This window comes from Taurulus bubalis, assembly GCF_910589615.1.
Source record: "Taurulus bubalis genome assembly, chromosome: 16".
Taxonomy (NCBI): domain Eukaryota; kingdom Metazoa; phylum Chordata; class Actinopteri; order Perciformes; family Cottidae; genus Taurulus; species Taurulus bubalis.
In genome coordinates, this window is record NC_136604.1 from 5,577,921 (window position 1) to 5,602,088 (window position 24,168).

The 24,168-nt window shown below is 42.9% G+C and overlaps 2 protein-coding genes across 2 annotated transcripts in view; both read right to left on the reverse strand.

The window, feature by feature from the left end:
* Window positions 1-11,082: 11,082 nt before the first annotated feature.
* Window positions 11,083-13,800, reverse strand: edn1 (endothelin 1). Its single transcript, XM_079232126.1, has 5 exons — window positions 13,622-13,800; window positions 13,252-13,405; window positions 12,823-12,972; window positions 12,540-12,644; window positions 11,083-11,953 (listed from the first exon to the last, which is right to left on the reverse strand). The coding sequence occupies exons 1-5, from the start codon at window positions 13,680-13,682 to the stop codon at window positions 11,815-11,817; spliced, it is 609 nt and encodes a 202-aa protein (XP_079088252.1). The 5' UTR covers window positions 13,683-13,800; the 3' UTR covers window positions 11,083-11,814.
* Window positions 13,801-20,250: 6,450 nt separating this feature from the next.
* Window positions 20,251-24,168, reverse strand: part of hivep1 (HIVEP zinc finger 1) — a gene marked incomplete at its 5' end in the record, with an annotated part of 47,559 nt that continues 43,641 nt past the window's right edge. Inside the window, 3 exons of the mRNA XM_079232179.1 lie at window positions 20,251-21,940; window positions 22,152-22,672; window positions 23,357-23,458. Coding sequence (XP_079088305.1) covers window positions 20,840-21,940; window positions 22,152-22,672; window positions 23,357-23,458 — 1,724 coding nt within the window. The 3' untranslated portion in view covers window positions 20,251-20,839. The remainder of the gene's footprint in view (window positions 21,941-22,151; window positions 22,673-23,356; window positions 23,459-24,168) is intronic.

A 24,168-nucleotide genomic window follows, 5' to 3' on the forward strand; every position in this document is an offset into this window, starting at 1 on the left:
CAAATGAAGAAACCTTCAAATAGAATTGCTGGATCAGCAGAGTCGTAGGGATTTGAAAGACTGATGAAAGTGTGATGCTAATACTTAGACATGTTTTAAATTGAAAAATAAATAAGTTTGAAATGTATTGTAATCTTTGGTAATAAAAAGAGTTTACCTCTCTTGCGTTCCCGAAACGAGAACTTAAACTCATTGTGATCGCAATCATTTTGATACCATTTAAATCTTTCTTCACTCCAGCAGGAAACATTTTGAGGATGAAAATGCTGCTTTTCAGGTCTGGCGAACTTTCCGCTTTAGACTTAAAATGTTTAAAGTGTTTTATTGTTAACGAGCCATTTCCTGTCTCCTTCTGTTGTCCACATTTGGTCCCTCTGTAATACCTACAAAATCATGAACCTGCTGAAATAGCCTGGCTACCTGCCAACACCTCTGTGGCTCATTAACAACACATATCCAATTGTTAAATCTGTTCAGAAAGAGATGTATAGCTGTATAGTTTCTTATTTCACAGATTACGTCGCACCATGTGTTGTCCTTTGGGAGCAGTGACCTCCTGGAGTGTCCATGGTTGCCCTGCAACCTCGCTGTAACGTCAAGTCTTACAGGAATAAACAAGCGCATCTCCCAACAAGTCAAGCTGTTCCTTTTGAAAGACAAAAGATTTATGTATTATCATCCCAGTTTCAATGTTCGGCACGTTATGTAATATTCCTCTCTGATGATATTGTAAATAATTTCCTGTCGGATGCATGGGTTGAGGCGGAGGTTTACTCTGGGTTGTGATAATCTCCCGTGTTATTTGGGTTAGGGAGGCATGTGTGTTGGGTGTCAGCCGGCTCACCCGTTGTTGACGGGGTCTTGTTTTGGAACGGCTGCCTCAACACGGGGAGATAGCGCCAAAGCAGTGAGGGAGAGGGTACACACAGAGGCGGGGCCAAGCGACGCGCTCAGAGCGGCACATGGACGGCAGCGGCCCGGTTATGAAGTGATAGTCTGATGACGGGCCACGGCCAACGCACGCAGACGGTTACACAATCAAATTAGCTGGCTGCAACCGCGATGTTTACACACATTTAGGCGAGAAGAACAGCTCGGACCACTAATCCGCAGAGGGTTCAGGGTTTTCAACAACGGCACCCAATGAATACGTCTGCTCGTCCTTTTGTTTTGTCCAGTGGTTTAGCCCACATCAACAAAATACAGTTCAGTGTCGAAGCAGGAAGTACAAACAACAGGGAAGTGCATATAGATATATTGTAAAGATTATTCCAATTGTATAAATCAATAATAAGAAGTGTGTAGTGTCGAATGAAAGAATGTAATTATGTTGCGTAATGCACATTAAGCTGCAATGAAAGGAAAGCTGTTATGTCCTGTTAAATGCATCAAAGGGAAAAGTAAATGTGGGGAGATTATACAAAATTGATTTAATTATATAGTCGGGAGAGTGCAAATGCAGCTGAGAGCCAACAGCATGAGGTAGCAGTGCAATAACAGTTGTGCAAAAGATCTTTTTTTTTCAGTCCTAGTTGATTCCACAACACTTTTGGTCAAGCGTGGTTAAATATTACAGCTGTGTTTACAATGCAGCCAAACAATCTCAAAATGTTTTGATAAAGTGTCACATTCCTTCCACAATATCTAAAGCTGATCCGCTGTCAAAAGATGCCGAAATTACAGTTCTGGATCAGTAAATGAGTCATTGATCAATGGATCCAACGTGGTCTTTCCTGCAACTCCTTCAAAATAAAAGTGCAATGGCGGCCCACTGCGCTGCCAGTTAAAGCTAGTGTTCAAAGGGATAAATACAATACATGTAAATGCATTAAAAGGCCTATACGGTTGAACAAATTCCAAACATAAATATGGTTGAATTTCATTGAAATCTGAGGGATTATTGTTGCAGTTCTGAAACTTTTGATTGTGAAAATCTTGTGCAGTGGATTTCACGCTCCAGAGTTCCTCCTTTGAATGTTTTTTTTCAAAGAAGACTTAAACTGTGTTGATCTATTTCAAATACATCATATTTGTAATTAAGTTTACATAATTCTCTCCTAGATGTGAGGATTTGAAGTAGCACAAACCAGAGAATGAACTGCATTATAAAGAAGACATGGCCCATGACCTTGATCCCAGTTACCTTAAGTAAATTTCTAAACTAAATCACAGCACATACTGATGTAAATGATATCCATAGGTTGGCCAATATCCTTGAAATGTATCTCCAAGGCTGAGGGGTTAAACACTTGCATCACTGATTAACTGGGAGATTACCGCACTGTTACCGTAACCTTAATTTGGTCTGGTTATTAAAGTTATGGCTCTTTTTTTCCCTCTTTCCGTGTTGCTGTTGCACATTCCAGACATATCTTCTGCGCGACGTTTCCCAAAGCATCCGTCAGTCTACATGAGGCCCCACATGTCCCCACTCAACACTGAACACCCCACTCAGGCCGCGGGCCTCCAGTGCAGCTGCACCGTCTGCACCGGTGCTCTGACATCACGTGAGAGATTGTGGATCACAGAGAGTGGGGGCAATTACAGCAAAGACACAAATGGATAAAAAAAGGACCTATAACTAGCTGCCAACACACATTTAACTAAAAAAAACAAGTACCGTAAAAGTCGGGTTACAAGCTGCTCCTACCTCCGGTCAGTGTCCCCGCTGCTGCTGCTAGCTAGCGCTGCTGCTGCTACCGGCCGCTGCTGCTGCTACTGCCTGTGTCCCCTCTGCCCAATTCGGGTGTCGAGCCTGGTCCCGCTACATTCGGTGGTTTTCGGGGAGCTAGCAGAAGTTAGCGGGGAAGTAACGGGGCGCTCGCAGGAGCCCCAGCTGGCTACAGTGGGGAGCTAACGGGGACACTGACTGAAGGTAGTAGCGGCTCGTAACCCGTCTTTTACGGTAAGACCTACAAAATAAATCCATTATTGTAAAATCTCTCTGTGTTATTTGTATTTAAGGGGTCACAAACTAAAAAGGTTGAGAATGACTGCTGTAGGAGACTTTAGGATTGCATGATTTTGATCATTTTGAGGAACACTCTCCAAATAGGCCCAGAAATCCATCATATACAGCAAACCACGGTGGAAACTACCCAACTGAGCGTCAGCAATGGCTCTTTGCACGGACCTGTCGGCCTGCACTGCTCTGCACTTCAAAGAATTAGAATGTTTACATCCCGCGTTGCATCCATGTAGTATCAGTGCACACATGTCAACAGTCTTCTCATTCCTCGGAGCTCCCGTATTTATAGACCACATTCTTCAGCTCGTCCCGTATTGTTGTTACTCCCTTATTTCCCGCCTCGGATGGGATTAAATCTCTGAACTTTCACTGAACTACATCAATCCAATTTAACACACTATACGATACAGGTTGAAGCTGCAGCGACCAGCCGACTTGTTCTCTTAATTCTACTTCAAACACTGCAGCAAACCTGTGATGTGTAACAAAGTGACTACCTGTTGCAACACAGACTTGGAGAAACTCCAGACTCTTTCAAACAACATTAATTACAAGCAAAATATGTCAGTGTGTTACGTAATCTGATCGGCCCAGTCACTCCTTGAAAAATGATTAAATGATGATTGTTTCCATTATAACAGATTTCCATGAGGCTAAATCCAGAAAAAATGTGAAAAAAACGCTACTGTATTCATGAGGATATAAAAATATCTCCAGAGATATTAATGATATGAGTGCAGAGTGAATCATAGTGGGCAGCAGCATTATTGTTTCGGCTGTGGCTGCTTGACAATAGAGGGGAATGTAAAATTCCAGTCCTCGACATGAATTGACTTGGCGCGGCCGTACACAATGAAAGGCTGAGCTAAAGAGCACGATGATGGAGCATATAAAAAGACTTGACACAATGAGTCAAACCCAGAAGTTTATTACTTGGCAGCCGTCCTGTCAAAACAGCAACCCGGACTCTTGGTGCTGGAGTCCCAGCCTAGACTGGCTGCTGACTGCTACCTCGAGGCGCTTGATACTCGCTCAGATCGGGGTTAGGTGTGTTTGGGGTCATTGTGAGCGACGTTGGCAGTGTGAGGTTGTTGTTGAAGGAATGGTTCCAACATGTTAGGAGATCCACTTATGTCAAGGTCTGTGGGCAGAGCAGAAGTCAGGATATGTTTAGCCTAGCTTAGCATTCAGACTGGAAACAGGTGGATGTCAGCCTCACTTTGTCCAAAGCAAACAAAACAAAATCACAAAAACAAACACCCACAAGACTTCAAACAACAAATGTCCTTCCTTTCTGAAAAAAAGATGAAGAGATACCATTCTCATGACCGTTTGCTGTGTGCGGAGCTTAAGTCAGGTTGTGTTTAGCCTAGCTTAGCATTAATACACGAAGCAGGGGGAAACCGTTCGTAAAGAAAATACACAAAAAACTATAATATATAATAATAATAATAATAATATCAATGTTTTTACATTACCCACAGTGCACAGATTAAACTAGCAAATAAACAATGGGTTTGTTAGTGAGCCTTAAATGGTCTTGATATGTGTATTATTTCACTTTACAGAGCCACGCTAGCGGTTTCCCTCTGCTTCCAGTCCTTATGCTAAGCTAAGCTAATCATGTCCTGACTCCAACTCCGTACTTAAAGCAGCAGTTTGACATGCCGTCAGTTTTATCTTAAGTAAATGAAAATATGCTCAATTGGGTTGAGATCAGGTGATTGACTTGCACTGTGAAGCTCCGTCCAAGCAGTTTGGCAGCATCTGGCTGAATCTGAGCCGATCGTATAATCTATACACCTCAGAATTCATCCTGCTACATCTACGTATCAGCTGTGACATCCTCAATAAACACCAGGGACCCAGTTCCATTGGCAGCCATACAAGCCCATGCCACAGCACTGCCTCCACCATGTTAACCAGGTGATGTGGTTTGCTTTGGATCAGGAGTCGTTCCTTTCCTTCTTTTTTCTCCTCCCATCATTCTGGTGCAAGTAAACATTGGGTTCATCTTCCGGAGAACCTTGTTCCACAACTGGTCAGGCCTTTTAAGATGTTTTCTGGCAAAGTTTAATTTGGACTTCCTGTTCTTCAGTGTTCCCAGTGGTGTGTACCTTGTTGTAATCCTTCTGTATTCAGATTCAACAAACTAGACTTTAACAAAGACACGCCTCCCTCCTCCGGAGCACTCTTGACTTCAGTAGATGTTATGAAGGGGTTTTTCTTCACCAAGGAAAGAATTCTGCAATCATCCACTTTTTTTGTTGTTTTTGTTGGTGAGCTTGCCAGTACATTTCGTATTTGTTAAGAATGTCCCAAACTGTTTATTTGGCCAATCCTAATGTTTCTGCTATCGGCCTGATAGGTTTGTTAAGACTTTGCAGCACAATAATGGCCTCCTTCACTTGCATTGACACCTTTTTTTGTCCGTATGCTGAGGTCCAAGGACCAGCTACCAAATACAACTTCAACATTTTGAATCATCTCCAGACTTTTTTTTCTGCTTGACTTGTCATGACATACCGAGGGAACAGGCCACACCTGGCCATGAAACCGCTTGTGAGGCAATCGTCCAATTACTTTTGAGAAACGTGGGAGACTGTGTAAAAATGGCTGTAATTCCTAAACGGTTAATGTGACAGTTGTGTTACATCCATTGAATTAAAGCTGAAAGTCTACACTTCAACCACACATTGACTTAATTTATCCATTGGAGTCATGTAGAGAGGCAACATTAGAAATAAGTGTGGCACATTCCTAATTAGTATGGCCCTGACTATTTAAATGTAAAAATTACAACAAGCAGCGGGGGTGATTAAGCTGTAGCCAATCACCCAGCTTCATACGTAAAGTACAGGTTTTTAGCTTCTCATCTAAATCTCCACAAGAAAGGGAATATGTGTATTTCCCAACAGTGACACTTACTACTTATTACTTTACTTCGGTAATAAGATTAATATCAATAAAGAAAAGAAAAAAAGCAAGTCAAGTGCGCTTATCAAATGTATAACTATTACTTTAAAAACCAGAATGCTACTGTATTGTAAGCTGCATTAGTATCACAGTTATTACCCCAGTTGTGTAACTCAGATTCAGGTTTGATTTTAGTTTCACATGTGCTATGCTGGGTGGAACCTATTGGATCATTTAAGTTTACCATCAAGCAGAAAACCAAAGTTTTTTTCCTTCTTACCAACATGTTGGAAACCGAAGTTATTAACTTAACAGAACGCTGGCTTTGACAGTCAGGATGTGTTATGAAACGGATTGCGTGCTGATGGATAAGCTGCTTCAGATACAAATTGCTTGAATAACTCAAACATTTAACGCTGTTGTTTCAAACCCACTCGTTCTAAAGACAGAAGCATTGCTTTGATTTGTTACATGCATTAACAGATGAGCACTGAGATAATAGCCTTGATCTCTGATGAAATGTCCCTTTTTGAAGTGATTTGCACACAAAGGGAAAGGCTTCACCGCTTCATACACACCATCAGTGTCTATCAACGTTGTTGATGCATCCTTTCGAAAAGGATTTTCATCCCGCGTTGAGAGGCTGAGCAAGAAAAAAAAAAAGAGTGACAATAAGAGCTTAATCTCCTAGCAATGTAAACAAACACCCTGATAAAGGAGAGCATAACAGACAGGAACATTCTTATTCACATGTGTTACCTTGCGTGCTGCTGTAATGAAGTGTCCCCATTCCTGGTGTATTTTTACTCAGAATGTATCTTTGGAAACCCAAAGCAGATTGACATCGGGCCGTTGGCTCGGTGGAATGTTTTCTCAGATACTGTAATGTTTATTTTTTTGGTCCAATGTATCAGCACTTACTTTTGACAATTATAGTAGTGGGGAAAAATATGGGTCAAAATCATCAAGCCTATCAGTGTTACATTATCATCAGTGTGAGTACAGGCTGTGGAGCTCTGAGCTAAAAGCTGCATGATCATAATAAATAGCCATCATGTTTATGTTTGGCAGCTGTAATGTTTACCATGTTAAATACCTTAGTTTGGTGTGTTAGCATGCTAACATGTGCTTATTATCAGCACTAAATACAAAGAGCAGCTGAGGCTGATGGGGAATTTGTTGAGAAGGTAATTGTTTTTCATCTGATGATAATAGATGAAAGGTCAGGACATCAATTCATCCTGAAGGGACCAAGAATGACTGCCCCAAGTTTCACGAAAATCCATGCGTTCATTGTCGAGATATTTCCATAATATTGTCAACCTGCTGGTGGCGCTAGAGGAAAGGTCATTAGGTTACAGTGTTTGGGAACCATGAATGACTGGACCAAGTGGTGTTTGAATCTGTGAAGTAGATGATGCAATATCCTACTTAACAAGTACAAATAAAAAAAGAGGGTGCACCACGTTATTAAGATTCATCCTCTGGGGACTTTGAATATCTTTTCAATTCAATTGCGTTTATTTTGTATTGCCAAAAATCACAAATTACAAATTTGCCTCGGAGGGCTTTACAATCTGTACACACACAACATCCCCATCCCAGGACCTCACATGGGATCAGAAAAACTCCCCAAAAAACAGAAAAAAAACTTTCATAGGGAAAAAAGGGAAGAAACCTTCAGGAGCGCAACAGAGGAGGATCCCTCTCCCCGGATGGACAGAAGCAATAGATGTCATGTGTACAGAAGAGTGCTGTAGCAAATCTACTGGAAGTCCATCCGATAGCTGTCGAGGTATTTCACTCTGAGCCACACAGTGGAGCTAAAAGAGAAGTCAGCATCACCAAAATCATCTCCTGAGCACCTCAAAAGTCTGCACACAACATTTGAGGCAATCCATCTCACAGTTGTTTCAAGACCAAAATGGTGGACTGAATGACCGCCAGGGCCATCCCTCGAGAAACGCTGCTGGCAGGACTAAAAATAACTCAAACTATCACTCTTTGAAGTTAATTATGCTTTCTTAAAGCTTTTACTGAGGTTAAACTGTACTCCTGCAAAGCACACCCGCAGGCTTTTGCTCGCTGATGAACGTTCGACAGGTTGAATTACTCCATCTGGAATGCTCTAAGACTAACACCTGTTAGGCACTTCAACAAAAATGCAAATAATTACATCAAGTGCCAAATAAATGCATATTTCCCCATGCGTTTATCCTCTGTGTGCATGCAGTGTATATGGTTGTTATGTAACGTGTATACACTTGAGCGAGTTATTTTTGGACCGCAGAGTTCAAACTGTGACCTGTTCCTGAAACATAGTGTATAATTCCTCGCATTCTGAACATTCCCTCCAAAATGTGTATATGAGTAGCGGGTGACAGCCCCCAGCCTCCCCCGCCTCATTTTACACTTCAAACCACAGCAAAGTGAAATAGAGCCACATAACCGCAACATTCGTGTCTGCCAGCAAAGCATTTTTTCAATATCTCTGGGATAATTCCTGTAATGCCTTTTCAGTATTTGTGCTCCTGCAGACGGGCAGGGAGTTGCCGGGCTGGGTTGCACTGAGAGCGAGATTACAGGCAGACAGAGTGCTGAGAGATACCTGCAGATTCCCATAATCAGCTCTCTGAGAAGTGTGTCATCCCGCTCTCGCCCAGATGTGATGACAAGTCAGATTCAACCACAAAAGAGAGTCTCTCAAGTTGCCAGTCTCGACGTTCTCTTGCAAAGCTCCACACTAAAAGGGCAAGCACCCCCCTCCCCCCCTCCTCCCCAACACTCCTCAGGTAAACTCCCCTGTCAAGTTTCTTATGGAGCTCAATCTTCCAGCTGACTCCTGGGGGCCCAACATCCTGAGTTCACCTGAGCCTGCCACCTGAATTAATGCGACACTGTTTTGCAAAAGGCTTTGGTGACATGCTTTGGCACAGCGGGGCGTGTCGGTTGGATACCAGGGCGTGTGGAGGTAGAGGCGGGCGTCGATCGAACGTCAGAAGTCGAGGCCAGTCCGCCCCGCCCAGATGTTCCTCTCAGAGTTCCTATTGTTCGGCTCCCGAGCTCGAGAATTCCTGTCGAGTCGAGGAGATTCCTCGCTGCGTATGAAGTATTATGTTAGCGCTCGCACGATTCAATAGCCTAATGAGTTATGCCACAACCTTAATGTCTCACGGGATTTCCCTGCCTAGCCGCTGCATAGTTAAGAGGGTAAGTGTCATTGTGTTTGGTCTGCACGCTGTTAACCTCTCCAGTGTGCATCTACATGTGTTGAGCTTATAAAACATGCATTCTGTCATTTACACTACTCAACAGTATGTAAAATACCTCCAGTTAGCACCATTTTAATCAACTACAACATTAAAACGTTAATTTGATCGCAATATTATAATATACTGTATAATAATATAAGGACAGATTATTCTAATGAGTATTTTTACATTTGATCCTCGAACTACATGTTTGCTGAAAACACATGCGTGGGAGTATTCACTGTGACATCGCCCCCTTTTACTTCAGAATCTGAATACTTTTGGGCTCAAACATGCTGTCCATAAACCTGAGGGAGAAATATATGTAGAGAAATGATTTAATGCAACCTCTTTTAAAAAAGGAAAGCATCACTTTTGTGGATCAGTTTAAGTTATGTAACATGCTGTGGACTTCAAGCATTAATTACGCTGCTTCTTGTCAACTCGATGTCCTTTTAAAATCCCGAGAGTGCAGATTTGTGTCTGTTTGGGCCAGAGAGACCTGTACCTGCATCGTGGGATTAAATCCAGAACACACTTCTCGCGTGTCGTCTCTGTTGTCCTCACTCTGTCTCTGCAGTCCTGAGCGTCTTGCGATGAGTTTTTCAAGCAGAAAAAAAGCAGGTCTTGTCTGGAAAATATGACCTCATTGTTGTTATGATTGGACTCCGCACGCAGGAGGACACGACTGATTTCTTTCAATAAGCCCGAGGCACAGAATCCAGCACAGATTTGTTTGCTAAATGGGCTGTATAGATAAGAGTCTTCAACAATTTGCATTGGATTGTTCTCCGCTGCCAGATCGAGCTGCTCTGTGATGAGTGATGGGAGCCAGTTGATGGCGCTCCCAATGTTTGAACGGGATCCAAGAACAACTTGTATGACATTCACATTGCCAGCTGAGCGGAGAAACTACTTTAATGTCCTTTTTTTAGGAATACCAACTTCAATCGGTCCTCAAAGAGTTTAAGTGTTATTTTCTAATCTGTTCTTACTGGGTTTTTTGAGAGAAATGGCGTTGCTGTCCATTGAGGTCCATGTGTGTGGGAAAGTTCCTTTTGCATGTCTGTCTGTTGGTTGTCTTTTTAAAAACTGATTTTATTTCAAAAAGGCACTTCTCTGCAAAGTTGACATATTCACAGCACGAGCTCTTCTCCTTGACAGCAACTAAATTAGCCGGACGGGTGATTTACTGAGATGCAATGAACATTGATTTATGAGCCGAGATTAAATTAAAGATACATGTGGAAGCTCCAGAAGGTTCGGTTTAAGGTGTAAAGCAGAAGGGCCCCAAAAGGCCCCCGGAGGAGGAGGAGGAGAGGTGGTAAATCTGTTATCTGCACTAATCGACAGAGGTGAGCCGAGAGGCCGGGACAGGTAGCTAAGAACACGACGTAAGAGTGACTCAGGCTTGAATTATGCCCAGTCACTTCTCTTGAAAAGCTCAGGTTGAAGGGTGGCAGATTTCTAAATGGATTCTTAAAAGGAGGTCCTTACCAACTGTAAGGACCTCCAACTGTGCGTCCAGCCAACTGTGCTGGACGCAGGTTTAAAAAAGTAAGCTGCTGTAGAAGCCGAAGTTGCTCTGCACTCTGGTCCGGCACAGAGATGAAAGGGCCGTCGGGTTAGCGGCGTTTTACCGCTCACCGCCTCGCCGTCTTCCACGCCAACACCCTCGTCATCACATCGGAGTCTGTCTCGCTCTTCATCCATGTCCCTTTTTCTCTTTCACTTTCAGCGTTTTATTTACCAATTTAGTTTAATTTATAGAATGAATTGTTCACAGAAGATGTTGGTGCATCAGTTCTATTCCAGATTACTCTCAATCAAAGATGGTTAAACACATCTTTTTTTTTCAGGTCGGGGATCTATTTTAGCTTTAGAGATCCAATTCATTGCACATGAAACAAAAACGATGGAGTTGATCAGTTGTTTTTTTAAATAATGTTGTACAAATTTTTATTTCAGTTTGGCCAAAATTTGGCAACTTGGTGACAAAACATTTCATAGAAATGACAAAAAAAACAAACACGTGACGGACCAATATGGCCATCAAATTACAATGTGTCAAAAGAATAAATAAATAGCACACGTACATCATCGCATATCTAGTGAAAAAATAATTAAATTACGACGAATGCAGAGGAAATCTGTGATGACATCAGCATGACGACGCTCCATAGCGACCGCCGTGCAGCACGGCTACAGCGACCGGGACACGCGGGAGACGAGCTGCTGGGTGCAAGCGTACAGCGGGTGCTTTCAGTCGGTGAAGCAGGGATCCGCTCTATTACCCAGCACATCTTGTATAACGGCCTGCTTTTGCAGCTTAATAATGACATATTGAAACATAACAATGCAGGACTGCCTTCATCCGTATACGGCAGGGGTTTGTACTTTCTGTTATCTTAAATCCTTCCAGTAATGTCAAGTTTTTGAAATGCTATTTGTGTTTTTTCTTCTGAGTCCAACGGGTCTGACCGTGACCCCGACAGGAGGAACGTCCTGGTCGTCGCAGGCCGAGTCCTCTGTTCGGCTCGGCTCCCTTCGCCCGGGCTCCCCCCCCGAAGGGTCTCGGAGCCTCGTTGGTCTTGTGTCAGGAAGTGCGACCGAGTCCAGCTGTAAGAAGCTCTCTGCTTCCACGAAGGCGTCGAGGTGCGGAGGTCGTCCGTCTCGTCTTTAGGAGGCCGCGCTCTCGCCCTCCCACGCTCTCGCCCTGTGGTGCGGCCTCGCCCTCCACTTCTTGAGCAGCAGACGGGTTCTCAAGGCGGCCCGGATCGCCAGAGGCGACACCCGCTTCTTGTCGCCGTTCCTCGTCCTGTTTTAGACACAAAAACGAGAAAACAATCAGTCACACGAACCATCGATTTCCCCCGGGTCATCCCAAAATGCAAAGGCCACACGGCCGGGTCACTTTTACACCGCCGAGTGTGCCGAACACACTTTTAAAGTGGTTTCTGCAAGATTGTCGTTTATTTTCATTCTCCCCTTGTTATTAATGTGTCAGAAAGTGCAGACAAACGGCGCCGCAGAGCTGGAAAGGTTGAGTTTGCCACATGCTGCACTCGTGTCCCGTCATGTTTCCAGAGAGGAGCTCTGTGTCCCACATTGCTCTCCCTCTGAGGGGACGGAAAGTGATGCACTGAATTTACATTATTTGATCTCAGAGGTTTTATTGAAGTCATTCAGGGAATGAAGGGAATTCTTTGCTTGAGGCTTAATCTTGAAATTCCTGTTTTTAAATCTCTGCAGGCTCACCATGCAAACAAACCAAATGCACATCTATGTACCCTGAGACATAGCCTCGGTGTTGCTTGAGTTTATAATTACCATGCCCATTTATTTTTTTGTAAATACACACTTAGAGGTAGCCAGCCTCCCTCGGTCCCAGCGGGTCGTCTTACCTCTTAATAGCCCGGCCCGTGTCGGCCAGCTGGGGCTTGCACTGCGCCTGCGCACACCCGTCGCCCCCGACGGAGCGGACCCCCGCGTCCCGGGACGTCTCATACCTACGAGCGCAGAGAAAAACACACACACGGTGAGAAGCGGGATCCCGTTTCATTTGCGCGGCCCTGCGGGTTCGACACAATCGCGGAGCATTACAAAAAGAAAGACGCGGGGATTTGTCCTCGCGTGCGGTGGAAACAAACACACAGACTCGTGGAAAGTGGACTCCGTGTCAATTACCTGGGGCGCTTTTCCAGCCGGCAGAAGTTTCGGCACTTGACGTCGTTGTGTCGGAGACACTGGCAGCGAGGCTCCGTGCCGCGCGCGCTGGAGTCCGAGAGCGCGCGCCTCGTTCGGGGAGCGTTGCCCAGTCCGTACGCGACCACGCGCCTGGAATGAAGGGGGGACACAACTCCGGTTAAAAACTGTATTTATAAAAGGGAAATGTATCAAATGCTGCTCAAATAAACAAACTTTAGGCTATTTTTTATTTCAGTTAACACATTGCATCCAACTCCTCAAAATCTCTAGTTTAATATTTGCTAATTAAACTTGCATTCAATATTTCTAATAAGTACATCATTAGCTTTTGTTGTTGTTGTTGTTCCACATGAGGTGTCTAACGCTCCACTGGGACTACAGGAGAAGTGTCGGTCAGGGTGCACTTACTCGGGGGTGTTGACCCAGATGATGTCCAGGTGGCAGAAGTAGACGCACTCGTTGTCCATGAAAGTGGCGCAGGAGCAGCGTTTGGTCCGCACATGGCGCCGCAGCTGGTTGTCGGTGGAGGCGGCGGGTGTCTCTCCAGCTGGCGCAGATAGCACTGTAATTAAAGCGTCGTTATCAAAACACCGCAAACCAGCGATTAACCGAACGACATGTCAGCAGTGACTGCAGCAATATTTAGTTGTTGCTCCTCTGCAGATGCACGATTCATATTTGAAATGCAAAACAATTGAAGTAATAGCGGCATGATGTGGCTGTAAATGCATTGGAGTTAATGCACACCTTAAATAGGTACAAATTACGCAAAAGTTACCTGTGCACATGATCCAGGAGTGCATCACTGACAACGCGGAAATCACAATGTATATATCCATGACTCCAGGCTCTTCTAAAAAAAAATATATTGTTCAATAAACAGAATAATCCTCCAGAAGTGGACACCAAATAAGCATCCAGTGTCAGAGTGTTTCGGTGAGCGTCCTCAGGAGATCCACGCAGCACAGAGGCGTCAGTCTGGAGTCTCTCTGTCAGTGTGGCCCCACATGTGCAGCCCTTTGACTTTATACACGAGCTCCCACCTCACCCCCCCGCCCCCCTCCTCCTCCTCCTCTTCCTCTTCCTCCTCCTCCTCCTCGTTGCAGGGACGCGCAGTCCTGTCCTTTTGGCGTGTACCCAGATACTGATGTTTGTTAGTGGTCGGCCGCTGACAAGCCGCCGTGTAGACCAAGCTGAGGACTCCGTAGCCTTGGGTTGGTTCCGAGGAGGTGCGTTCAGGAGCCTCCGGGAGTCTGAACGCAACCTGTGCGCTCGCAGGGCTCCTGTTGCGGGAGTTGCGCTCTTCAGCCAGCAGGTGGCGGTAAAGCGGCGGAGTAACGTCCCCCGCTTTACTGAAGAGGCTGAAACGCTGCTGTGGTGTGACGTAAGATTAGTGGACATGATTGTATGCGTTTAATATAAAGCAGGAGTGTGGCAAGTATAGATATTAAGTTACTTCATTATTACTCAATCAGAAGTGCTGCAAACTACTCAAGTAACGTTTTGATTTAAAATAACGCAGGAGGACTTTGCAAGGAAGGCAAACCATATCAGAGATAAAACAAGACACAGACATTGATAACATGAGGAAAAAAAGGGCAAATTAACTGTAATAGTTACAGTATTGAATTTGTCCAGGAATACAAAGAAGAGGTAGGAAATAAAGAAAATACAATGAAAAGCTATAATAATAAAATACACTATGGAGAAATAACTAAACAAAGACATATTAGTTACATTCTATTTATTCAATTCAATTTAATATGATTTTATTTTCACAATATTTAATCTTTAACAAAGTTACCAAACACATTTAGTGGAATAAAACATGCAATATCTGCTTCTGAATTGTAGTGTAGTAGAAGTATACGAGTAGCAGAACATTGAATACTCAAGTAAAGTACAAGTTCCTCAAAACTGTACTTAAATACAGTACTTGGACAAATGTATACTTACTTATGACCAGTATGAGTTTTTTCCTTACGTGATTAAAAAAAAAGGGTCCAAAGCCGACACAAGGTGGTGTCTTCTGTTATTCTTTCCTTTATGATACCATACTACAATATGCACATTAAATATGCGCTGAAGTGGAAATAGAATAAAAGTGTACTAAAATACTACCTTGTAAATGTTCTTAATCACAACAACAAAGGTACTTCTCAGAAGATCTTTCAGCCCATCTCTAAGGCAGCGATCCTCGACTCTGTGTTCATACACCGCTGCACACAGAGGGGGATTTTCCTGTTTGAGTTTTTTTATTCCAACTCTCCAGTCTAGATAATGCAAAGTCTTCCCTTTTCAAACACTTGCTGGAGATTCAATATTTCAACAGGTAATTAAGAGGCACCAACCACTGCTCTAAATACAGATGTGTATAAAAATCCATATGTATAGTCCAGGATGAAATCCCTCTTCCTGATTGTGTTGTCTTACGTCATCCATTTTCAGTGATTACAAGGCCCTGTTTGCGCTGTACCTTGTACCACAACTACTTTTTTGTTTTATTAATTGATGAATGATTACGGACGACGGTCCCAACGTGTGTTCATCTAATGGTTTCTGTGGAAACCGAGCGGCTACTTCTTTCCCCTAAATCACACATCCAGAGACACTTTGCTGTGAGCGGTGCTGTAGAGCTGACCTTGTGTGTGCATGCTTTCAAGTGGAAAACTAATCGGTGAAGTTTGCTGACATGCTGCAGCGTTGAGGCCCCCAATGACAGTTTGGTGTTACAGATGTTCCAGGGGTCAGGCTGAAGGCGTGTGCTCGTGGCCGTAGGAGACAGAAACAACCCGTTGAATCATGGAGCTGCTGGGATGTTGTGTTACAGAGATTTCTTCTGAGTTGTGCCTTGTTTCCTCTGCAGTAGCAGACCACGGCCTCTAGAGGGCTCTGCTTGCTTTGTTATAGCTCCCCCCTGCAGGAGGAGGGGGTAAAGGATGGGATGTGCTTTACTGTAAATGGATGAGTCACCTTCTGAATGGGCTGGAACGAGGAGGACGTCTCTGTGAATGAGATGCGACGGCCAGGTTGTGTTTGCTCCGGATATTTTCTCTGTCTTGTAGGTGGGAGAGTGAAATTAATTGGAGTATTTATATCTCAAAAGCCTCAGGAGGAGACAAACTTGTGACCCCTCTCGTCGTCATAATGATACCACTCAATTAAAAGCCACTAGTTGCCAATCAAACCAGAGGATTTAATGTCAGGAAAATCTCATAAAAAGTATAGTACATTATAAAAAAATGTCTTAGTTTATTATCTATTAAAAGTCATAGTTGCTCCATTAAAAAAAAGGTATTAAACAGTCATAGTATAGTGTCGGAAAAAGTATTTAAAGTCATAGTGTATGGAAAAAGGTCATAGAATAGTGTGCCATTGATTGTAATTAAGAAGTCAGTGTAGTATGTCAAAAAAAAGAAATCAAAATGACAGAAATATTATAGTATAGTATGCCATAAAACAGTCAATGTATAGTATGCCATAAAGTTAACTCATAGTACAGTGTGTCCAAGAACAGTCACAGTATAGCATACGATAATACAAACAAAAGTCATTGTATAATATGCAATAGAAAAAGGGAGAAAACATTCATTGTTAGGCTAGACCAGTGCAGACACAAAGACGGGAGGCCGAGGGTACGTTAAAGGGGGCTTTATTTGGCGTGGGGCTGGTCATGTGACTTGTGCTGAAGGTGAAGGAGCAGAGAGGAAGGCAACCAGAGCGATGGAGCTGATGCCCGCAGACCATGAACGGTCACGACAGGCCCGGGAAACGGGCTTCAGAAAAACACGGAGGAGCAGTGGAGAGGGTGTAGACCACTGGGCTCGGACTGCTGAATCCCAACCAGGTTTTTTTTGCCAGAGAAAATCAGAAGCAGAATCAGAAACCGTTTATTTGCCAGGAATGTTTACACAAACGAGGAATTGTTCTAGGCGGATGGTGCATACATTAGACATGAGACGTCAGACGAGACAAACAACAATCAACAACAGTGCAATGAGTATTAAATTAAGTATAAGATAAAGTGCTCAGACAAACAGATGACGTTTATGTAAGTGTATGTTAAAGTGACGTGTGTTTAAGTTAAAGTGTATGTTAAGTGATATGAGTGTTTAAATATGAAGTGTGATGATGATTTCGATGATGATGATTGTAGCCCGACACATCTACACCTGACTCCAATCCTGCAATTCAACACAAAGCCTCAAGAAAGTGAGAGAAATATGGAGGCGTGGTGGAAGACGTGGTTGTGTCGTTGGTTAATATGTCATAAATGTCAATAAAAAAGTATGCTACTTTGTAAGACTACAAAGTCATGATAGAATGTTGAAAAAAAAGTCATAGGAATGTATTAGTATAGTACATTATAAGAAACGCTATAGCATATTATATAATTGAATGTATATATTTTTTAAACTCACGATACATTGAAATTATAGTATGTTAAAATAGTTTAAAAAAATAATGGCAGAAAAATGCTGTAAAGATAATAAATTATATCAGTCATATATAGTGTCGAAATAAATGTAATTTATAAAATCCTACTATAGTATATTTAAAAAAAAAAAAAAAGTCATAGTATGTCATAAGAAAAGTGTCAGCATGTTGAAAACAAGTCATTGAGTGGTGGTATAGTATGACATTCCCCATTTATGATGTCAGCATGGCCTAAATAAGTCATACAGCATGTCAAAATAAATATGATGAATAAAGTCAAAGTAAGACATGTCAGTACAGTAGTTTTTACAGTAGTTTTTTTTTTTTTCGTACAAACACCATGACCTTTAATGACATTTATATATGTTTAAAAAAATACATAGTATATAATGCCATATACATGCAATACAAAAGTGAAAGCCTACTATGTCAAAAAAAAGTCTTTAAAAAGTTGTCTAGTATGTTGAGAGAAATGCCATGAATTAAGCCATTGTGTGTTAATATAACATGTCAGAGAAAGTCACAGTATGAATGGTCACTCAGTCCGATACAATATTTAAACCTTCTGTTCTTGTAGCTCCGGTCAAATGTTATTTCTCTTCAATCTCTTGGTCATTCTTAAATGCTTCTCCAGGTTTTGAGGACGATTGGTCGCTTGGGAATACATCTCAGAACTGGTCCGTATGGCTCATGTGTGTAACCCCAAAAATAGTATAGGTATATTATCGAGCCATGTAGTTATCTATAATGTTCTTTTTTTTGTGTTGCAGGATCGGGCTTGTGTCATGAGGCACACTGTGGTTACGGGTTTTAAAGATCACCTTTTGTCACAACCACACATGCTCACGTGAAGGATTACAGACTTCCATGTTTGTTCTGCCCCCAAGAGAACTTCCGGGATTCACATATTTATATATATATACATATATTTATATATATATTTTTTTTATATATAAAAGCAACAATTAAATGCCATATTTATTCTTTTATGTGTTATGTGTCTGTTTATATACTACTAATTTGATAATGTAATATGTCAGAGGTAAGGTGTAAAATCAAAGTCATAGATACTTGTCAAAACAAATAATCACCAAAAAATTAAGATATATTTATAACATTATAAACATCATTATAAAAAACATCATACTATTAATATATTATACAAATTGTCAATATTAGTTTTTGAGCTATGGAATATACCCAGTAATATTTGTAAAATAAGAGAGCCAGGGTTCGAACCACCAATCGTCTGATTGAGAGACAGGCACACTAACCACCGAGCCAACAGTCACAATGGACTGATGTACTGACATTACTACACATATTGCCCAACTGGCCGTATTCATTCGTGGTGTTGATGAGATTCTTTGGTCCCCGAGGAGTTCCTTGTGACCAATCACAGAGCACATTAATGGTCACGTGGGCCCTGTGGCCAAACACACGTTTCATAATGCTAGCAGGCCTCTCCATATAATTTAACCAATGAGAAAATAAGCTAATAGAGAAAAATAATTATAATACATGTAGTGTATTTGTGAAGAACAATACAATTATAAAATAGCTATAACTTTTAATTATTAAAAAAAAATTATAAAAAAATTAAATTTAAACTTTGTGATTCTGTTTAGGCCAGCAGAGAAGGCTTAGCAGGCCCTACATGCATTATTATTATTTTTCCCTATTAGCCTATTTTCTCATTGCACAGCTCTTCTTCGTCTGTTCCTCAGCTTCCGGCCGCGGCGCGGCTTGCTTGGCTGGTTATGGATAGCTCTTATGCAAATAGTTTTCACCTCTGTTTCTCTATGATAGAATAGCGGGTTAAACTACATGAAGACAGCCTGCTAGCGTTCTGGAGGTGTGATTCGTCACATGGCCATTAGCATGCGCTGTGATTGGTCAGTGTGCCAGCGTGACTTCTGTCAACACAACAGAAAGCTACATTGCTGCAACAGAAGAGTTCAGGCTGAAACAAGAGAAGTTATGACATGTTTAGTGTTTTACTTGTTTTAACACTCAATGGCTGAAAGAGGAGGAGAAACGGACTTGGTGGTAGATTTACTTTATGCCTTTCTCATAGAGGGTTAGCTCGGCATGTTTGACAGTGAAGATCCTCACCGTGAAGCGCACTGATAAACTTAACAACCACGTCATTGAACTGTGTTAACAAAGAGAGGTAGGTGGACTTTATCTTTATTAAGTGAACAGCATCTGGTGAGTGAACAGTTTATCTGCTTTTTGTCTTTGTTTTTTTCACCCTGCTTGGCTCTCCGCCGGCACCCACCTTCACGGAGCTAGCTCGCAAGCTAGGCTAGCTCACGCCGTGGAGGTAGTGGGAGAGCGCTCGCTGCTACCCACCAAGCTGGGTGGCTGGGTGAGAGGACAGCAGGGAGTTTGTCTGCAGCTGCCGCTGCTCACTCATGAAGGGGATTTGGGAATATTTCACGTGAATTTTGTACCGTATGCTTCTGCAACTGCTGCTAAATTTAGAATCGAAAAAATCTACATATCAGCTCCACGGTCAAAGTTGAGGAAAAAAAAAGTAGTCAAATTTTACGGTAGTTAATAGTCTGTAAAATGTAAGCAAATTGCGCATCACAATTTATATATATATATATATATATATATATATATATTCACAGTTTTCAAATGTCTGATTATTAGTCAAACCAACACAACATATATTCTGTTCATCATCATATCCGAAGAAGAAAACCAGAAAAAAAAAAAAACATTTGAAGCTGAACCATTGACGTTTTGACATTTTTGATTAAAAACAAATTGGTAAAATGATTAATCAAATAGAAAAATATTTTTGTGGCACCCAAAATATTAAATGTGACATATGATGAATGGCAGAATAGATAATGAACACATATTTCATATACAAAACAGGATCGACCAGTCATAAAATATGTAATAATGATATGTTACCGCTGTTTAACTGACAAAATACAGTGACACAACTTTAATGTTTGTAAACAAATTTTTACTGATACAGTTAAGAATATTGATACAGCAATGTAAAGCTACCATAATGCACATACCTATGGACTTATGAATCATAATGGGCACTAGATGGATTATAATAAATAGTTGAACACAACATCTGTACACAGAAACATTGCCCAATAATCCATAGAAATGTACATATACAAGTACAACATTTATAATTCCATAAATTTAATTTACGAATGACAAATCCTCCAAAATTAAATCGATATCCTCCATTTTTATGCCTCTCTTTACTTCTATTTTTTTAAATAAACACAAGCAACTACTGAATTTAGAAGGAATTATGTACAGGTTCCTAAACAAGAAACTCCATAAAGGCACAATTGTCTATACAACATGTACAAAAAAAGAAATTGTCTGGAGCTGACAAAAATAAAAATTATTGGTCATTATTATAATTTGATGATTGCACATACAATATGAATGTCAGCATCTGTGCTTTGAGAGGAGATTTGCAATGAAACAAACCCCCTGAAAAGTGTTTTCAGTCTTACAAAGTGACAAGAATTACAAAAAGAGAACAAGAAGAGCTTTCCGCGTGGGGCGTTCAGGTGGCAATGACCAGTCTGTCTTCATCATCACTGGATACCTCGTTATAGTCATCGTTTACCCGCTGCCAGCTGGTCTCTGGCGCCGGTCTAGGAGGTGCAGGATCACCAGCTCCTTCGACCGGTGACCCCTTGGCGCCGTCGGCTCGTCTCTCGGGGGCCGGCGATCGATGCTGCCGCGGGGAGTTATCCCTTTCGTGCCTCTCAACAGTCTGCGTGAGCTCGGCTCTGCTGCCCGAGGCCGCTTCTGGACAGCTGCTGACCTTAAACGGGCCCGCCGGTGAAGCGGCCAAGCAGCTCCGTAAAGAACCAAGCCAATGTTCACTTTGGGACGGCTGAGCTCCCGGAGCTTCAGAGCTGCCCGGCCTTTCTGACAACCCAGGGAAAGGACTGAGGGCGGAGAGAGGGCTGACTGAGGGAATGATGGCGGGCAGGGAGATGTTAACTATCTGCAGACCGGGGATGTGTGTCTGGGGGCCGGTGCCGCTTTGGGAGGTGGGGTTGGCGGTTAACACCTGCAGCCCGAGGGTGGCGTTGAGGGTGAGTCCTTGCTGGGGCAGCAGCTGGGTGGACGCCAGGCTTGTGTTTGTGAGCCCCATGAGGTTTAGTGTCTCCAGACCTACTGGCTGTATTGTTTGAGCCTGCAGGCCAGTGGCCTGGCCTAAGGGGAAGCAGGGCACAACACTGCTGATTGGTTCCTGGACCACAAGTGTCTGGGTTCGCAAGCCCGCTGGATGGGGGGGAGTGTTGGGGGCTGGTAACGGGCTTGTGTTCCGGTGAATGACGCTCACTGCTGGGACGGTGAGCTGGACGGGGCCAGCCTGGATCGGTACGAAGGTGGAGTACGCTGCCAGGCCAGCGGGCACCAGCTGGATTCCCCCAATAGGGACCATGCTGTAAGAGGAGCGAGAGGGCTGCTGGGAGTGCAGGGGCAGGTGACTGAACAGGTGCGTCTGGGCCTCGGCTCCTGGTATTTGGGACAGACCCTGTGGGGGAAAGTGCATGATGCCTTGAGAAACATAAGAGGAAGTCTGAGTGCTGCGGTTCACGGGTATGCCCGATTCGCTGGCTGCCAAAGCAGGAAGTGCAGAGGAGGCGTCCTATAGAAAGAGAGAAAATTACATATTCAGTCCTATTTCTTGAGGCAAAATCACAGAACATTTAAAGAGATTAACCGTGAGCAGTCCACCAAGCCTTATCAGAATCAACAAGACTATTCAACCTTTTTTTCAAAGTAAGGGTATTGATATGAAAGGAAAGGAGGCGGGCAGGGATTGGTGGACAGACACAACAAGAATTCATGGGTCTCACCTGGCCCAGTTTGGAGCCCTTGGGACTTGGGGGCCAATCAAAGTCAGGGTAGTCGATGGACATCTGCCGGCACGGAGACACTGGGCTCATCATGTGCACCGACTCTGTGTCTGAGGTGTAGGAGTCCAACGTGGTGGCAACAGGCGGAGGAGAGCACGGGATGGGCATTGAGCCGCAGCAGGACCCAGAGATGAATATCTGCTTGCTCAGGGACACGGGGCTCATCATGGGGACCGAGTCATAGTCTGATGCGTGGCATTCGGAGGCTGGAGGCCGGGAGAGCGGTAGGGAGACTGCGCAGATTGACATCTTGGCCAGCAGAGCGCTGGGAGGGACTTCCACCTCTTTGGAAGGGATGTGCTGAGGGCTGGCGGAGACAGAAGGGTTGGTGGACAGACCGGACTCCGCCTGGCTGTCCTCCTCTTCCTCCTCGTTGTCGTCGTTGTCCTCATCGTCGGGGCCATCGGAGTCGTCCCCATCTGAATCTTGGCGGTCGGCACTGCTCACCTGACTCCGGTCTCCTGTAGATGATGGAATATGAAAGAAGTCTATTCTTAGTATTCTGCAGAACTCATGAGTCATCAGAGCTGATATGAAAATATGTGTGTTCAACCACTTTTATGAGATCTTCTATTCTCATGCAGGCTTCTTCCACACAGTGAGAGAAACCCACCGCTAAGAATACAACTCGGTGACGTTTTGTGCTGCTGCAGTGTTTCACACCCCGGACCACCACACGCCCCTGAGCTCCATCACAGGCAGAGGAGGAAAAACAAATATGCTCTTAAGAGACTGGGACCATAAAATGCTTTCAGGGAGTTTCTCTCTCTCGCTCGCTCTTTTTTTTCTCTTCTAAAATTAGACGCAGCAATTTCCTCTCTAAAAGCTGTGCATGCCGCCCACATGCGCTTTGAGTTAACAGAGGAAGGAGCTGCATTTAGAATTTCTAATTAGAACACGGCAAAGCTATTGATCGACATAGCAACAGAGCACAAGTGGGGACAATCTGTGTTTAATATCTCATGACACGAGAACTATTCCAAAAGGGTAAACCTGTGGTTTGAAACAAAAGCAAATGGGGAAAATGAGACCTGCCTGTATTAAGTCACTTTGTCACTGTAAATAAACCCTTCACAGAGAAGAGTTAATTTAGTTTAATAAGCTTTTTGATCCTTCCGTGTTTCCCTCTTGGCTAAGCCCAGTACCTGAGTCCTCTGCATCCTGATCCTCGATGAGACCCTCAGGAACCCCCATCTCCAAGCATTTCTTGCTGTGGGCCTTGGATTTCATGTGCTTGGTCAGATTCCCTGCAAGAAGAGAGGCAGCGAGGTCTTACGGGTGGGTAGAGCTCGAACAATAGCACAGAAGGAGTTTATGTAAGAGAATGCGGTCTTTGGGCAAGCTGTACGTAGAGGGTGAGTAACTGATAGAGACATTTTTAAATGAACGTGGGTTGCTCTGACAGAGTACTGTTCTGCAGTGTGGCGTGGGTAGGAAGTTCGATAAAGAATAGTGAATCATACGGTCTTGGTTTAAGAGATGGTGAAACAACATCTTACATTTGATAAAACATTTTTTTTTAAAGATGATGAATTGCAGTTCAAGGATATTAAAAATATGTCTCAAATGTGAATTGTATAGTGTATATATATATATATATATATATATATATATATATTGTAAAGTGTATGTTCTGATATGAGGTCAGTGTCCCAAAATGTTATGAGAATTTGAGGTACCATATTCATCATGGTGTAAATGTATTCAGTAATATAGAAAACCACATAAAGCGCAGTATATTAAAAGACAATGCAGTTCAATAAAAAACATTACATTTTGAGAAATCACATAGATGGTTAACATCTGGATTGTAATATGTTTAATTTGATTATTGATGTTTGAATTGATTATTGGTAAAGTCCAGACATGTCACTGCATTCAAACAAGTTCAAACTTCCTACTTAAATGCATCTCCAACTGTGTCATGTAAAGGAGCAGTGGCTTTGGATGTGTAGCT

Excerpts from the sequence above, each read along its gene's own strand:
- edn1 (XM_079232126.1), bottom strand. The coding sequence starts at position 13,682 with ATGGATATATACATTGTGATTTCCGCGTTGTCAGTGATGCACTCCTGG. Across the intron at positions 13,406-13,621 it reads CTCCTGGATCATGTGCACAG|TGCTATCTGCGCCAGCTGGA; the intron begins GTAACTTTTGCG and ends CTTTAATTACAG. Across the intron at positions 11,954-12,539 it reads ACGGGCCGGGCTATTAAGAG|GACGAGGAACGGCGACAAGA; the intron begins GTAAGACGACCC and ends TGTCTAAAACAG.